Here is an 18371-nt window from a genome sequence, read left to right as displayed (position 1 = left end):
ACACACACACACACACACACACACATACCTACACATACACACAGGATTTGAAATAAACAACATGTCCCATCTTCCCTCCTCCTCCCATGATGAAGATGGACACACTCCTCCTCCTCTGTCTGCTTTGTAAACCAGTGATGGTGGAACATCTCGACACAGAAATATAAAAAGTCGATGAAGCGATGATTATAACTCAGGCGGCAGTTATTGGAGTTGTTATGGATGAAATCAGATGAAGTATAATTCAATCGACAGACCAAGATGGCGGGTCGATGTTTTGATTTGCATACGTAACAGAAGGGAAAGAAGTCGTTTCTCTACACGAGCTGCAGCAAAGTCCAAACACTTATTGATCCGTCAGGCTCACACACATCCATCCACATATTAACTTTGCGCCGGCAAGCGAACAGAAACAATATTTCAGGTCTTTGCTTCGGCGTCGGTTACATAACAAACAGAACGGCACGAAAAGATGCAAAAACAGCAGCAGAGTGGGAGGATCGCATGACATAAGAGCCCGGCAAACATAAATAGGTTATTCATCTCTTTCCCTTCTCTTCTCCTTCTCTCTCTCTGCCTTTTTTTTTTTCTTCTTCTTTAGTTTTAGTATCGTGATCGATGGCGAAAGAGGAAACCGCCCCAGGATCTATTCACTGGACCAGCTGCTACGGGAAGCTGTAAGTTCAACCGGCCACAAGAGAAACATTCACTCCTTCATTCATGGGTGGACGTCCTTCCCGTCTCCTTGGCTCCTGTCCCTCCTTTGCCTTCTTCCCGTCTCCATGGCTCCTGTCCCTCCTTGTCCTTCTTCCCTTCTCCTTGGCTCCTGTCCCTCCTTTGCCTTCTTCCCTTCTCCTTGGCTCCTGTGCCTCCTTTGCCTTCTTTCCTTCTCCTTGGCTCCTGTCCCGCCTTTGCCTTTCTTCCAGTCTCCTTCTCCTGTCCCTCCCTTGCCTTCTTCCAGTCTCCTTCTCCTGTCCTTCCTTTGCCTTTTCCCGTCTCCTTCTCCTGTCCCTCCTTTGCCTTCTTCCAGTCTCCTTCTCCTGTCCTTCCTTTGCCTTTTCCCGTCTTCTTCTCCTGTCCCTCCTTTACCTTCTTCCCGTCTCCTTCGCTCCTGTCCCTCCTTTGCCTTCTTGTCTTTCCTTTTCCTCCACTTCTCCCTCTCTCTTCTCAGTCTGAACCCTCTCTCTGGGGGTTTTCAGGCCATCTAAACCTCTTAAGTGAATATGAGCAGATGGGACACAGAATCTTTTGTTGTGTGTGTATGTGTGTGTGTGTATGTGTGTGTGTGTTGAATCCAACTTTATGTGTTTGTGCGGGTGAGATAATTTCCCCAACACCTGGATCCATTCACGCTTGGGGGTTTAAAAATGAGCGATGACGTGAACTTCACACCCGCGTCATGGAGCAGCACAGGTCAGCACATAAAGACACATGAAGAAGTGTCAAGCTAACCAAACTCAATCAAGACGTCTCAACTTTACTCCAACACACACACACACACACACACACACACACACCTCTACATCGACGTTAGCTGGATGTAAATCTCCTCGCCAGTTCCATGTCGAGCTAAGATTACAGTTTATGTAAGTCATCCGTGAAATTAGACATAATTACACACTGTACAAACCACAGCACTTTCTTGGCTGGGTTCCATTTTGCGTGTGTGGAACCTGTGCTTTTTAGTGTGCTTGGCATTTAGGCTGGTGTGTGTGTGTGTGGAGAAGGGGGGGGGGGGTTAATATTTACAGTATCCAGCGACCTTTGTCCCATATTCTGGAAGGATGCGTACTAATAACAGCTGGGCCGCCTTAAAACAAAGCCCCCACCCTCCACCCCTAGCTATGGAAAGTCCGTCTTCACTGCATACAGGCAAACAGGGCAAAGGACACAAACAAGTTCAGCTGTGTTAGGTTAAAGGACACGGAATGGAACGTCCACAGAGTCCAGTTTGGAGGAGCAGAGATGAACGCTCTGTCAGAATAGAGAACATGAAGCTCAAGAAGACCTGACAGGAACCTGAATCATGAAAGAGTTACAGATGTAATTTAACTTTTAAGAAATGACACAAGCAGGAGGTCAGTTACATCGCAACATCAGTCAGACTTATTGTCTTTGTTTGAGTTCTCCAGATACGTCTCAGTTGTGTTGTTTCATGCACACGTTCTATTTTTGCTCCGCTTAAAGCGCAGAGATCATTGAGTCGCCTACACGCCTGATAAGTGAGTGTCTAATAGCTCCAGAATGAAGCAACTTACACTCATTTGGACATAAAGGAATGAAAATGAAAATGAAAATCTCCACACACACACTTTGAACTTTAAGTACGAGACCCCGAGAACCCTTCAGACGACGACCCCGAGTCTTCCTCTGCAGTTCATATCTGTGGCGCTGACTTGTTCTCCTGGTCAACAACCCGATCGCTCACATGTGTGTTTGAGTCATCTCTCTCATCTGTGTAGGCTCACACACTTACATAACAAATCTTTTCCCAAAAAGCCTCTGCCGCCGCTGAAGCCTCACTGAGTTTCTACCCAAACGCTCCAAACGCACCCACAGACAGCGGCTGGTTCTAATTACGCCACACTGCCACTTTCTTATCTTTAAATTCTCCCGGCAGCAGCTTACTTGACTCCAATATCCTGATTTTCGCCGAGCCCCTTCCCCCATTCACCCACACGCACACACACACACAGGAGCGCACATGGACGCTCATACCCCCATCCACACCTCATCAGTCAAAGGGTCCCTCGTCATGGCAACAGTAAATGAAAGCAACCTGAAAGAGCCCCCAGTGAGTGGCGGATGCTGGGGCTGCCTGCATTGTTGGAGGGAGGATCTGGCAACCTGCAATCACAAGCCCCCTATTCAGACCCTCTTTAGTATTACTCAGCAAGTCAGGATTTACTGCATCATGGCTTCCGTTCTTTTCAACGCTGACTGGCACATTGGCATTAGATAAGTGCCGCTTGGCAACGTGGAACAGTGGCTGCCCATGCACAATGCTCCTTTGCTCTCACACTGTGTGATTGTGTGTCTGTGTGTGTGCGAGCGTAAGCATGTCAGTGTGTGGACTCTTATGTTGCCGGGCTGTAATGAATCTTAATCGTGTTTTGGTTTGACTTTCAGGTCCTGGATGTACGTCCAGAGAAGGAGGCCGTGCTCGCCGAGGGGACCAGAGTGTGTGCGTACTGGAGCGAGCGCTCGCGTTGCTTATACCCCGGATACGTTCGCAGGGGTGAGACGCTGACTCGACCCCACGCTGTCCTCAGCTGGATCTGGGGGTTTTTTGTTGTGTTTTTTTCCAAGAACGTACAATCAATATCAGCATTTTCCCCTGTAGGTGGATCATCAGACGAGGGGAAGCAAGGAGGAGTGATGGTGGAGTTTGACGATGGCGACAGAGGGAAGATTTCTCTGCCCAACATTCGCCTCTTACCTCCAGGATACCAGATTCACTGTGCGTGTCTCTTGTGTTGTTACTTTCGCATGCAGCAATTTCTTCTCCTCTTATAAAACATTCAATCGATTCATGAGTGCAAGACATTTCAACCACATTTGCTCCTCTTCCTGTAGGCGGGGACTCATCTCCTGCCCTGCTGGTACCCAGCGGTGCAACAGCCAAGAGAAGCTCGAGTCTGGAACAAGCCCCCATCAGTGACAGACCCTCTGACAGACACACCATAATAAACACTCTAACTAACAACCAAACTCTGCCTGTTCATAAAAGAAAACCAGGTAAGAATGGAGAGTAAAACATGATAGTGTGTTTATGCTCCACATCACTGAACCTCTGTTATACACATACAGAGTCAAACTGTCTGGACTCTTAACGCCGCATGAAAACATTGTGCAGGAATCCTGATGTTTGTTTCTTCATTCTAGGGAGACCTAAAGGTTCAGGGAAGAAACAAAAGCAGCTGCAGCAGCAGGCGGAGAATGCCAATAAGAATCCTTCACCGTTTCTGGGTTGGCCTTCTATGGCGAGCCCCAGAAAGAGGACCTCTGATAATCTGTTCCAGCTCAACGGGGCTCCCAGGAAGGCCTTGAGAGGGAAGGAGGACGACCTGTTCCCTCTGCCTCAGATCCAGCCTCTGGGCTCCACCCCAGCCAAAGGCCTCTTCAGCAGCAGCTCCTTTGAGGTGGATTCCTTCAGCAGTATTGCGAATGGCTACAGCTCTTTCTGCTCTCAGTCAACTGGCCCAGGATTGTCTCTCGCTCCAAGAAGTGGACTTTACGGCCAGAGACGCAGAGCAGATGAGCTTGTGATGTCACGGACCAAGAGATCTGGACAGGAGTTTCTGGTCAAGTTAGATCACGAAGGAGTGACCTCGCCGAAGACGAAGAACAGCAAGGCTCTGCTGCTGCGAGCCAACTCCTCCAGTCTGAACAGTCTGCCCAGGCCAGAGACGTACTCCCACCCAGTCCTGCTGGTCAAAGACAACAAGAAGGGGGGCACCTCCAGAGTGGAGCTTCTTCTAAAAGGAGCTCCACCTCAAAGAAAGCCCTCCCCCTCTCTGCGTTTGGGAGAGTACGGCAACTTGGGCTTCAGCTCCCACAGAGAGTGTCACAGCTCCTACTCAGACCAAGATGACGAGGACGAGGAAGAAGAGGAGCAGAGAAGAGGTACTGCACTGGCTCCGGTCTCGGGAGGACTGAGGGCGACTGGCCGTTTCCTCTCTCGTCTCTCGGTCTCCTCCTCCTCTTCTGGCTCTTCCAGCTCCTCCTCTTCTGGTTCTCTTTCCAGTTCCAGTCTCTGTTCTTCTGACAACGACTCATCCTACAGCTCAGAGGATGAGGACAGTTCCACATTGATGCTCCAGAGCTGTCTGTCTTCCCACCGGGGGCTCCTGCAACCCCCTGAACGCTCTACCAGTTCAAGGCCACACCAGCACTCCTTTGTGGCCAAAGCAGTCGCTGTTTCCAACGCCAAAGGAGGCTCTCTGGACCAGGTCTCTAACAGCAAGTCCCTGAAACGCAAAGAATGCAGCAGCTCCACCTCCAAACCTTCCAAGGAGTTTGTTAAGAAGCCTAGGATGCTAACGGACGACAGCTCCATCATTCCAAGACCGAAGATGCCTGCATTCCTCGCAGGACGGCAGCTGTGGAGGTGGTCCGGAAACCCAACACAGGTGAGAACAGCCAGAAAAAACAATCAGGACTGAAGATGGCTACTGGAGATTTCTCACATCTCATACAAAGGCACCGTGTGTTTATAACAAAGTCCATTTGTGTTCCTCCACAGAGACGAGGTCTGAAGGGGAAGGCCAGGAAGCTTTTCTACAAGGCTATCGTCCGAGGCAGAGACACGGTGCGGGTGGGCGACTGTGCTGTGTTCCTCTCTGCTGGACGTCCCAACATCCCATATGTGGGACGAATTGAGAACTTTTGGGAGTCATGGACCTCCAGCATGGTGGTCAAAGTCAAGTGGTTCTACCACCCTGAGGAGACCAAGCTTGGGAAGAGGCATCGCGATGGCAAGGTGAGCAGTGATGGACGTTTTCAGATGCATGCCAAACTTTGACAGTTGGTTCTTGATGATGATGATGATGATGCAACTAACCGTTCTTTGTTCCTTACCCAGCATGCTTTGTACCAGTCATGTCATGAGGATGAGAATGACGTCCAGACAATCTCTCATAAGTGCCAGGTGGTAAGCAGGGAGGAGTATGAGTGTTTGACCCGCAACCAGAAGCCTAACAGTACCTCCCCAGACCTCTACTACCTGGCTGGGACATACGACCCAACTACTGGTCAGCTGGTCACTGCTGAAGGGGTCTCCATCCTGTGCTGAGGCCCGCTCCCCTGAGGATACTACTGAATGACCCCTCTGCAGGAAAGATCAGGAGTCCATGGTTTTTACTGAAAAGACCATCCAGCCTCGGAGGAAGACGTGCGTCCCTAGGTGTCCACGGCTATGCCTTAAGGACCCGTGGACTAGACGTCAGCGCCAGGGGCGGGGCAGTCTGAGGCTACACACTGGAGTCTATTGGCCTTTATCCACGGAAAGGAAGGGGATGATCACGACTGGGCCCGTGTCCCTGGTGTATCCTCTCCAGGACAATGGCCGATGCAAGTCTGGGTCTTCCTGAGATTCACAGAATTAAAAAACCCTTTTGTTGTTGGTCTAACGAGTCTATTTTTAAATAGATTAAATGTGATTAACAGCTTTGTATCTGGTTTGTGGACCCATACTCACGGTTCCTGTTCCACGTCACCAAAGGAGAGCTGAGAGTGCACTGGACAATGTTCTAGCAGAACCACGAGGCCGACTGGTCTCTGGGGACCAATTGTGTTGTGTTTTTTAAGGTAGCCTTACCTGAGGGAATGAGAATGAAGCGAGGCTGGGGGCTCTCCCCACAACGCATCATTCCAGGGAAGTACACATGTAAAAGATGTAAAGTTAATGTGTGTAAATATTTTAAAAATTTTCCCAATCAAGCCATACACTTCAGTACCTCTCGCCTGTCTTAACTGTTCAGGTGTACATTGTACAGTTCAATTAATGTATTGTTGTCTGTTGTCTATATGTACATAAAAGCTATTTTATATAGGAGTTTATTGTATATATGAGATGTATCTTTCCATGTTTGCGATTGATTTATTTTTATATATGGGTGTAGAATACGTTTTTGTTTTCCTTTGCTTTGGGAAGTGAAGATTGAAGACATTAGTGTTGCACTGCATACGCCCTGCTGAGAGACGGAGACAGACAGAGCACAGACAAAGAAGAGAAGGATTTAGTGGACAGGAGCGGACCAACTCTCTGAGAGAGAGGGGTCGTCCTGTTTAAAAAAATAGGTCAAGTGGCTTTTTTGTATAAGTGTCCTGTTCCTTTGCGTTTTTTTTAATATCCTATTTTATAAATTCTTTTAATTTATGTACCTCATTTTCTCATCATCACGAGGCAGATCCCACAGGACTGCAATCACGGGTCAAAAAGTTTAAGATTAATGACATGAATATACCTTTTTGGCACAATGTGTGTGTGTGTGATGAGTGTCCTGGCATCACTATAATCATGTCCACACAAAATCAATTTCGAACAAGACTGGGTCTGTTACTGAGCGTGTGTTCTCCTGAGCACACGATGACCTATAAGATACCAAAGTGTCTATAAGATCTTTATTTCCTTTATTTAAATTTAACGTATATCAAGCACCTGTACTGAAATCACTGGTAACTTCTTAGAGAATACTCGTCCTCCACTATGTGCGTATATATTGGCTTTGCGACAATGGTTTCTTGCACATATACCTGCAGTGTTGTTTCGTGCAGCAAAAGGCCACCTGGAGGGTTCAATGAAGGTCAAGGTACAGACAAAGTCAAAGGTTGAGTTACTGACAATAAGTTGGAATTACTCCATTTTTTTTAGCTCCGTTGGCCATCTGTGTCTATTTTGTACAGTACATGCACATAATCTGCTAACTGTGAAGGACAATCAGATTCACAAAGCAATGGACATAGAGACATAGAGACATAGCGTAGGGTCGCTCAATCTGAACAGTACTGAAGTTTATTTAAGTTGTGCCAAGTACATTTTGTCTTTTGTCTTGTTTGATATGCAATCCTAAGTATTCTTTTGTTCACAAAGTTTTAATTTTGTTCAACAACATTTTATTTATTGTCAATGTTGCTGTTTGTTCAAGAGCGCTTTATATGAATGTGACATTGTTTTTCTTGGTGTGTTGTCGCATTTGCATTTCTTAAATAAAACTCTGGTCTTGTAGAGGCCGAATAGTGAAAAAGAAATAAAGCAACACTGGATTCTTCTCATCCACAAACCTCTGGAAATGAATGTTTTTTTCCTTTGCTTACGTCCTCATTCATCTGACGACTCCTGTCATTTCTCATCAAAACATTTATGTTAAACAAAGCTGGCTCTTTTTTTTGTGCAACGCCTCTCACAGTCTGTGGACTTTCATCCAAAAGCGAGCCTTTGTTCTGCAGTAAATAGGGAAAATAACAAAATTCTCAGATCAGTAAATATTCGTACCGCACACTGGAGCCACACGAGTACACAACATAGAGCTGTGTGTGTGTGTGTGTGGTAAAAACTAGAAAGGGTAAAAAAAAATAAAAAACATGCAAAAAAAGTCAATCTTTCACAAGGATTACAAGAAGAAAATGCCTTTGAAAGACAAAAAAACGTCAACCTGTAAAAAGTTATATTATATTATTCAACACTATAATAATAATAACATTAATTTAAGTAGTTCACGTCCCCTTTTGATCATTTCAGCCACATCTGGTTTGAGTTTAGCTGCTGTTTCTTCTGATTCCTCTCCAGCAGATTGATTCTCTCGCTATTTATTCTCCATATTTCCTTCTGTTGGGAGGTTTTTGTGTTATGGTATGCGATGATGTCGTCTCTCACCTTGTGCATTATGTATCACGCCGATCTCCTTGATTGAATCTGCTGGATTGTTCCTCGGGAGGTTTCATTTGCTCCCCCGAAAGAAATTGGAGGCAACATGCATTAGTTGAGCTCCCTCCAGCTAAACATTTCACCCAAATATGTTTATTTGTTGCAATAAATTGTCCTAAATTGTTTGACGCGTCTCTGGCAGAGGGAACTTAGTGAGCTGTGAATAAATTGACACAAATCTGTCACGGTATCAAACAAAGCCCACTGGGTTTACCTGCCAAGAGCTGCAAATATGATGACTCAGTCAGATTCACTATAGACATGAAGATTCATCACCCAGTACATTTGCATTTAATTGGTTGTTAGACAAAGAGAAAAGTCGCAACATCTTAAGAAACCATTTTGAGTCACATTTTGTCCTCAGCGGTGTGTGTGTGTGTGTGCAGAAAAAAATGAAATGTAGAAATCTGTGAATGTGTTACAGGATGAAGTTTTTGATAGAAAGCTTAAATGCCATAATGAAAAATGGATGTATATTCCAGTGGATTCCTTGTTTGAAGAGGAGGAGAAGGACGTGAACGCAGACGATGCGTAGCGGTGAAGCGGTAAATGATGGCGCTCTCTGGTGGAATGCAAGCGTCATACACACACACAACACACGACACCGAATCAAATAAGCTCCTGTGAAAACACATTTGATTCTCTACGGCCTTGAATCATCCATTTCCTTTCTGCAGCGGAGCACAAAGCGCCCGCGGCGACGAGCACCCTTTTTCCCAAACACCATCCATTACCTGAGTGCATGTTTATTTGCATTCGTGCTTATCAGCTTTGACAAAGACCATCTCTGCACCCTGAATCAGTGGAATCACCTCTGGCTGGTCCTCGAGCGCACACAATGTAGGTCAGTGACCTTCCTCTGCAGGCTCGGGGGTCTCTTTGTCCTGCGTGGAGCCCCAGTGCCGGCTCACCCCCCCTGCCCCCCACCGGACCCCCCTCCTCTGCCCAGATGGGGGTTAATGGGCACATCAGTCAACTCCAGCAGCAGTCCAGTGAACACAAATCGTGCTGTTTACCGCCACAACCCTTTGTGTGGACTATGACCGCTGCCCCGTGTCCCAACCATTCCCCTTCCTGCATCAGCAGCGGGGCAGCAGGATGGTGATAAGAACAGGCGTGTGTGTAGGGAAACATTACTCCCATGAGCATTACAAACCTGTGGTCAAGGTGAGATTCAATCAAGGAGACAAAGAGGACAATTTAGGTTTGTACTTGAACACAAATACTAAAGCGAGTCTCTTCAACGAGCTGCATTTCTCCTCTTATCGTGACTTCATTCTACAGCCTGGATTCTGTTACTTTTGAGCCGAGGGGCCTGCATTCCTCCCTTTTCACTGCCTGTCTGCCTGCGCTCACTCAGCGTCCAGGCCGCGTTGCCCAGTGTCAACAGGAGGAATGCTTTCCTGCACAAATATCTACACCTCATAAATGTCTCGCCCCCTGCTTGACCCCGTCTGGCCTCTGACAGCGCCGAGGTTGAACAGGGGACAGACAGCTTGGTGTGTGCGTGTGTGTGTGTGTGTAGCAGTGAGGTTGAGGTGAGGCCTTAGGTCTTAACACTGAGGTGAGAGAAAAGAGTGCAAACAGATCCCTGAAACTCTGACTGACTCTTGTTTAAGGGCAGTGAAGCCACGATTGTTCGACGGATCAGATGTTAAAGTGAGAGAGACGTTGACAATACGTTCAATTAATAATCTGCAATAACTTTTACTGCTTTAAAGCAAGAAAAACAAGCATATATTCTTTGTGATTAAGTGAATATCTCACAAACAAATGAGTAAATCAGATCGAGCTGTTAATGTGTGACTCCCACTCTTGTTTTCTACATGTGCACCAAATTTCAGATTGATAGACAGAACGGCTGAGATTTTACAGATCAAAGAGTAAACGATGCAGCTCCCAAAGCGTGCCAAAACAAAATAGATCCAAAATCAAAAAAATCGTGTTTTTCTCCGTCTCCGAACAATTAGCTTCATTCCGCGAGCGACGTCTGCAGCCGGGGCGGTGTCGGGTCCAACCAGCAGGACGCGTGCGAGAACAGGTGAAGCGCTCTGTACGTGTGTGACATCACACCTCGGCAAAAGCTGAGACGAAGTGTGTGTGTGTGTGTGTGCACGTTTACAGAATGCATAACGGCTTTGAGAGGAGCACAGAATGTTTCGCCACCTGCTGTGTGTAAATGCCTACACTACCTCAACGGGATATGATGGGCTGACACACACTCATCTATTGCTTAGACACACACACGTGCACACACATAGAGTCAAACGCAACACGCTGTGTGTTGCTTGCCATGGCCCAGATCCAGCCATGCCGCCCTTAATCCATTTCTGTGCTGCTCATTATTAGTGGCTTGTAAAGATTCTGTATCAGCGATGCTAAAAGAGCTTTTCACAGTCTTATGCAGGATTACTGTTTCTCCTCCGCACACATGTTGCCGCCCGTGTACTCTGACGCCGCATTGTGTTTACATACCGCCGACAGATAAGCGGTGACATCACTTCGCTTCGTACGCCGCTTCCTGTTCCTGTTGTCTCTCCCTCGGCTCTGTGTTGTCTTTATAAACCTACATCTGAGCGAGAGAGAAGAAGACGGAGAAACGAGGAGGAATCAGCAAGAACAACCAATCAAAGTGTTGTGATGTTAATTGATTGATTGATTGATTGTCTTCTTGACGCGTAGATTGCGTTCCGTCCCACATTCGTTTACGACCACAAAGGCTCAGTCACGCTGCCATTCAGTGAATTTGGCAGGAGTCGCAGAATCCTGAAGAATCAAAGGATGGCGGTGATAAACACGCGTCTCTACAGCAACGCTCCCAATCACAGCACAGCTTCATGACCTAGTTGGGGATAAAAGTGAAGGTAAAGGAAGAGCGGCAGGCTGCTGGAAACTTCTCCTCGGCCTGCAAACAGTTCCTGGGCCGCTCGGGGAGGAGAAGGAGAAGGAGAAGGAGAGGCGGCTGTGTTCAGGGAGTTCAGACCGGAGAGGATATCGGAGGTTTGTGTGTTTTATGTTGTGCTTAATGTGCCACACACACACGTCAGTCGCAACTCTGAAACTGAAACTGAAACTGAAACTGGGCCTCTGCCTGAATCTGGGCTCCATCTATCTTATGTGGACGCCCATCTGAGTCCCTCCTCCTGGTAAATAGGACGCTGCCCATCAGACCGCAGCTGCTCTCAATTCCCCGCTACAAATTCGTCACGAAAATCTTCCGCTGACCCGACAGAGGCGGGGAAAAGTCACAGCCTGAGTCATGAAAGGGCCTCAGCCGCCTTCACATGCAGGCGTGGAGACAGCTGGAGATTCCTCTCTGCCTTATAGGAAACCATCCAACAAAATCAAGACCAGTTGAGCCATTTTGCAGATCAATGGACTGACAGACCAAGATCACTGCCTGAACCTGTGAGACGACCTGTCCAACGGGAGCATGCCTATGTTCCCACAGCCCTATGTTCCCTCAGCCCTATGTTCCCACAGCCCTATGTTCCCTCAGCCCAAGGGTCCCACAGCCCTATGTTCCCTCATTTCTAAGATTGTTTACAAAATTAGGCCTTATGTTCCCTCATTTCTAAGATTTTTTTCAAAATTAGGCCCTATGTTCCCTCAGCCCTATGTTCCCTAACCCTTACCCTAACTCTAACCCTAACCCTAACCCTAACCCTTAGAAATGAGGGAACATAGGGCTGAGGGAACATAGGGCCTAATTTTGAAAAAAATCTTAGAAATGAGGGAACATAGGGCCTAATTTTGAAATAATCTTAGAAATGAGGGAACATAGGGCTGTGGGACCATTGGGCTGAGGGAACATAGGGCTGACCCCTGTCCAACATTGACGCTGGAGCGGAGACACTCTCTTCCCTTCATCATGCCCCTCCTTCCCTCCTTCCCTCCCTTCCTTCCCTTGCACAACCTCCTGTGTCGTGGTGTTTGCGCATTCCTGTGTTGAAAACCCCTCAGTCTGCTTCTCTGGGGTGTTTACCCCCGTTCACAGTAGCAGGGAAGCAGCTCCCACCATCCCATCTCTGTTTACATTGCTCTTCTCCTCTATTTACTCTGTGCTCCAGCGCCCTGGCGCACTGCGCTCCAAACAGCTGTTCCATTATGGAGAGAGCAGCCGCTTCAACCACACAGAGCTGCCACACAGCTCTCTGCGACAGCCCACCACAGCGGCCCCCGTGACGACTGCCTGGCTCCTCTGGCACGCCGGTTATTGTTGCCGCACAGCTCGGTCTCCTTCAGTACCGGGGTGGTTTCTGGGCAAAGAGTCAGACGGGGCAACTGTCAGAGATTGTCTCCAAACCGCAAGACAAATTTGGAGAGTTCAGCTTTTGATTAAGTGCCTCGTCTGGGATGCAGAGCTGCGGTGATTCACTACATGCAGCAATCATATCCAGATGATCTAGCGTAAGTAGCATAAACACGTCGACCGTGAAACAGGGCTTTTGTAACGTGTCATAACAGAATTGGCTGTACTCGTTGCTTAAGTACATTTATTTTGGATTCCCTACATATCCTGTTAGTGCGTGACATCATCAAGCCGGTGACATTATTTCACAAAACAAGAGGTTTCTCGCCTCCAAACCCTGCGAAGGCCCACATGCCGTCTGCTTTGCTGTCAGGTGAAAGGAAAGACTATTGTCTAAGTGACAGCCCCGAGGTCAGAGCAAACCATGAATCTACAGCAAATTATTTTTATCCTTTGCCTGTTCTTCTTTTTCCTGCTGGTGAGCTGCACAGCTGGTGCTGAGTCAGGAGACAGGAAACCTGGGAGAAAGGCCACCAAGCATCCCCGGGCTCCCGGTGGACCACTGCAGGGCCGTGTGGCTACGGGGACAGGAGACGCTCCATTCATCACAATACAATAGCTGCAGCCCAGGGGCCGGCGGAGCTCAGGCCTGTCTGCGTCTATACCAGCCTCCGTGTCTATACGGGACCAAACACTCATATGTGAACTGGCATCTGTGTGTCTCCAACAACGTATGTGTGTGTGTGTGTGTGTGTGCGCGTGCGTGCGTGCGTGCGTGCGTGCGTGCGTGCGGGTTTGTGTGTGTGGGTGGGTGTGTGTGTGTGTGTGTGTGTGTGTGTGGGTGTAAGTGCGTGCGTGCGTGCGTGTGCGTGTGCGTGTGTGTGTGTGTGTGTGTCAGTGTGTGTGTGGGTGTGTGTGTGTGTGTGTGTGTGTGTGTGTGTGTGTGTGTGTGTGTGGGCAGATGTTTTCTTCAAATAACACAGAATTTGTCTTGAAATGATTACGATTAAGCTTCAGAACGTATGAGACATAACTGTACCCATAGTGATGAATATGGCGGATGAAGTTAAAAGCAGAGTTGTCTGAGGTGGATCAGATCCAACAGAGAGCCTGAGAGCATTTTTACATCAAGCCCGTGGGACTGAGGCCAACATATGGCAGGGAGAGGAAATTTTTACACAAGATTGAAGAGAGAGATTGTTTAAAAGGTGAAGACGAGAGCGAGGAAGATTTCAAAATAGACCCGAGTTGACCTCAAAGCTTAGTTTCATTGTGTATCATCCGTCTCTGTGTGAGTGAAAATAGGCTCTGTTGTAAGAATCTCCACTTGTAAGAGATAAACACAGAAAGGTCCTGAGTTTTCTGGCTGAGTTTGCCAAAAAAACATGCGGTGTTGACGAGACACAGTCCTGAGAACAATCTGGGTTTTAAAAAATACAAATCTGACCCCGCAACCCACTGGTGGATAAGCGGTGATAGATAATGGATGGAGTGTGAGAAAGCTGTGGTTATGTAGCGGCTTGTGGGTCTGAAGACACCGGACATGCTGGACCTCTGACGTCCGCAACAAGGGAAGAAGAAGAGGAAAGTGTGCTCGGGCGGCGCCATGAGATCAGCTGACACACACGTCTGCAGAGGCACATCAGCCTCCATCCCCACCGTGACCTGTGACAGTTGTTATGTACGGAGACACAATTCCACCTCTTTAGACTGAGCCCGGCCGCCTGCCAGTGGGAGAGAGAGTGAATGAAAGAAAGAGAGAGAGAGAGAGAGAGAGAGAGAGAAGAGCTGGAGTCCAGCTTCTGAAACGGTGGGGAGTGAAGTGAAAGGAACGGTGAGTGAGAGAGAGAGAGAGAGAGAGAGAGAGAGATGCAGACAGCAGAGAAAATGAAACCTAAATGGACCAATTCAGCCAGTGGAGCCACACAGAGAATTCACCTGAGGGCAGTCTCATGCCCTGTTTGTGTCTCCATGGTGACAAGCTTCCTGAGCGAGGGAGGGGGGTGGGTGGGGTCTCCTGTGCAGACAGACAACAGTCCGGCGAGCTAACCCTGCTATTGATTTCCACACTATTTCTGCTCCGCTCTGACCAGATCAGCAGAAGAAAGGGAAACTAACTCGTGGGAGGGACATACAGAGAGAGAGAGAGGGGAGAGAGAGAGAGAGAGAGAGAGAGAGAGAGAGAGAGAGAGAGAGAGAGAGAGGCAGAGAGAGGGACATAGAGAGACAGACAGAGAGAGAGAGAGACACCTCACCCCCTCTCCATCATTAAGGAGATGGATCTATCAGCAGAGCAGACAGACAGGACAGGTAGACAGACAGCGAGGCGTCTGGTGAGTATTTTCAGCATCGTCCCGTGTGCGTTCGTCTCTCAGCTGTTAACGAGGGAAATCTCCAGCCTTCATACATTACAGCTCAAAGACTTCCACCAACTGGGCTGAAAGCTTGATAACATCTCGTCTGCTCCCTTGAGATCTGAATCCATCTCCAGTCCAGAGTGTGTGCGTATGTGTGTGTGTGTTTGCATGTGTGTGTGTGTTGTAGTCAGTGTGGTTCCCAGCCCTGAGGCAGTTGTCCTTAATGACGAGCCTTTTCCTTCAGCTCTTCCTCACTCAGCTGCATGTCCCTTGATATCTTGACCATAGGAGGCAGATCAGAGGCTCAAACGGCCTTAATCTGTGGGTCGGCGTGCCCGTGTGTGTGTCGGATTACAGGCCTCGCTCCGTACACGCCACTTTATGGAAGTTTTAATAGGTGATCAGAGCAGCTGTTGCTGGCGCAGCGTTGATTTACTGTGGATAAGAGCCGGCTTAATGACTGGAGAGGCAGACAGCTCTTAACCCTTTGGTGTGCGCTGGATAATGTAATAGGATCAGGTAGCCCCCCCTGGGAAACGGCGTGTACGCTCCTGCACTAACACCATTGCACGCACGCAAGGCACAAACCGGTTCTGGAATAAAGTTATGTCGTCGTCCTCAAAGCTCCGGAATAAGCGAGCGCCCATTCTACAACAACATATAGGTTTGACGTGTACCAGTAAGTCAGAGCTGGCTTCCCTTCAGACGCTCTGGTGTGAACACAGAACTCACGTGAGCAAACACAAACAAGCCCACATGCGACACGTTTGTGCTCGGCGCTGACAGGTGGTGCGCGCTCAAGGAAACACACTCACACACTCACACACACACACACACACACACACACACACACACACACACGCTTACGCAGCACAAACAGCACCGGCAGGCTTAGCACTTCAGCGGAGAGCAATTGGAATAGTTATGCAGAAGCTAGCACTATTCAGACCATGCAACATCCATCTCAGGGGGTCAAAGGGCACACATTCTGTTTGCACCTTTGAAGACACCAATATCCTCTCTCTCTCTCTCTCTCCTCCAATCACAGCTGGACAAACAAGAGGCTCCGCGCCGGGCCAAACAGTCGTGACACGGATTAAACATCTGATGACTGATGGTGTTGTCAAAGAATAAATGCTCACACACGCAGTTTTCACACAGTTTCACACAAACTTTGATTGAGTGTAGAAAATAGTTCACACACACACACACACACACACACACACACACACACAGGAGGGAATCACACATTAATATGACAATTCTAAAACAGTAAACAACAGAAGCCCTCAACCTACTGTTTTGAACACTGACCCAAACCTCCAGTCTGAGCTTCCCTCTAGGAATAATAGTTAGATTGTTATCTGGCTTTCAGTGGCCGGCCAGGTTGTAATCAAAAACAGACGGAATAATCAACAGAAATGCCGTCTATACAGGAAAAATGATGTCTCCCAACAGTATATGAATTAGAGTGAAGCAGGCGCTGGGACTGTGAATGATGTCGGGGCCGCTCGCAGCAGCCAAGTCACTGTCTCGCCATGCCAAGGAAGACCATGCCAAGCACTTCCTGCTGTAAACAATCCGCCCGCAGACGGAGAAAGAGGGAGGAAACTTCCCAACGAGGAACAACAGGAGACGGAGAGACGACCCAGTTGCTCAATGAAAATTTCTCAGATGAACAAATGTGCTCAATTTGTCATACAAGCTACAGTAGTCTGTTTGAGGGAGGTGTGTGTGTGTGTGTGTGTGTGTGTGTGTGTGTGTGTGTGTGTGTGTGTGCTAGGACAACTGGCATGGCTCTGTGTCGGCACACACACAGCAAGTGCTCAGGGCTTATGGAGACAGACGCTGGATCTACAGCTTGGCTCTGCTCACACTACATAAAAAGGCCTCGCTCTCTCTCTCCTTTGCTGCTCTCCTTCCTCCCACACACACACACACACACACACAATCGTCCCATCGCCCCATTCCCAGCGCCGCCGCGATCCGCTTCCTTCTAGCCGGCGTCACAAGCTATCAGCGCCAATACAAACATCACCTGTCACTGCCGGATGACTTCATCTGCAATCCGGATCATTTTAGGAACCAACACAACAAAAGTGACTTCATGATGATCTGCATCTTTATGGGATCTGATGGATGATGGCTCCATGTTTGGTCCTCTCCTCTCCTCTCCTCTCCTCTCCTCTCCTCTCCTCTCCTCTCCTCTCCTCCTCTTCTTGCATCTTTACATATTTCCTTCTTTCTCTGTCTCCAGGAAGAATCCCCATAACAGAATTTCCCGGAACCCCTGCTTAAAGACGTTCCTGTGATCCTCCTACAGGAACCCAGGAACCAGCTGAAGCTCTCACATCAGCATGGGAGCGGCTACAGCAGTATTCATTCACTTATGTGTAAATCACTCCATTTTACAGGCCGTGAATGTGTGTGTGTGTGTGTGTGTGTGTGTTCGTGGGAATGCAGTTAAAAGTGAGCGAGGAGAGGACACACACCAACATGTGAACACGCTGGAAGACGAAAAAACATAAATTACACCGAAGCACAAACACGCACACGTGGAATTTGAGTCAACACACACACACCAACACCCACACCCACATCCACATCCACACACACACACACACACACACACACACACACACACACACACACGTACCTCGCTGTACGTCGCTGTATCTCACATGATAATAAAGGAGACGGGGCTTTGTCAGAGATAGCAGGAGCTGAAGCCTCACATTAGCCCCTCTGTCAGAGCTGGTGAGCACAGAGGCGACATTAACATGAGCGCTCCCGTCCCTTAAACACACACACACGCACACACTCACACACACAACTGAGAGCGAAGCCTCAACCGCCGCCTTTAATCGCCCAGAAACTCCTTTTTTTAACGCCGGCTTATTTACAGGCCCGGGTTTTCCTCAGAGTTGAGATATCTTCGTCAATATTGTATTGCTCTGAAAGCTCTATAACCTCCAATTAAGTTATATCACCGTCTCTTTCTGCTCAACCTGTCCGCTGCCTTCAAAAGGGGGGGAGCGGGGGGTCCTTTAACAAGTTTGGCTCACACTACAAAACAAATGACAGCCTACAAAACAAATGTGGCATTACAACCGGGTATTAAAAGGCCTGACATTTACCAAGGCTCATTTATATGACTGCCCGTACTTAACTCATTGGCAGCCCCAATTATACCAAGTAGAGCAGGAGCGAGAGCGCCAGGGCCAGGGCTGGGAAAACACAGTGGGGTGAGCCGTTAACGGCCTGTGGGAGGATCGTCCTGTAGATGAATGAACACCTGGATTAATGGGGTCAGTGAGCACCAAGCTGCTGAGGA

At 48.2% G+C, this 18371-nt stretch overlaps 1 protein-coding gene across 1 annotated transcript in view; it reads left to right on the top strand.

The window, feature by feature from the left end:
- The window catches only part of bahcc1a (BAH domain and coiled-coil containing 1a), a 61125-nt gene extending 53352 nt beyond the window's left edge, over positions 1 to 7773 (top strand). The window contains exons 23-29 of the mRNA XM_076143113.1: positions 602 to 677; positions 3130 to 3238; positions 3344 to 3460; positions 3577 to 3738; positions 3886 to 5132; positions 5246 to 5482; positions 5585 to 7773. Coding sequence (XP_075999228.1) covers positions 602 to 677; positions 3130 to 3238; positions 3344 to 3460; positions 3577 to 3738; positions 3886 to 5132; positions 5246 to 5482; positions 5585 to 5794 — 2158 coding nt within the window. The 3' untranslated portion in view covers positions 5795 to 7773. The remainder of the gene's footprint in view (positions 1 to 601; positions 678 to 3129; positions 3239 to 3343; positions 3461 to 3576; positions 3739 to 3885; positions 5133 to 5245; positions 5483 to 5584) is intronic.
- The last annotated feature ends 10598 nt before the right edge of the window (positions 7774 to 18371 follow it).

The sequence above is a fragment of the Genypterus blacodes genome, unplaced genomic scaffold (assembly GCF_046128005.1).
Source record: "Genypterus blacodes isolate CSIRO-AG114 ecotype Tasmania unplaced genomic scaffold, CSIRO-AGI_Gbla_v1 ptg000022l_1, whole genome shotgun sequence".
Lineage (NCBI taxonomy): Eukaryota > Metazoa > Chordata > Actinopteri > Ophidiiformes > Ophidiidae > Genypterus > Genypterus blacodes.
Note: the sequence above shows the minus strand (reverse complement) of the source record. Positions and strands in the feature narration are given on the sequence as shown.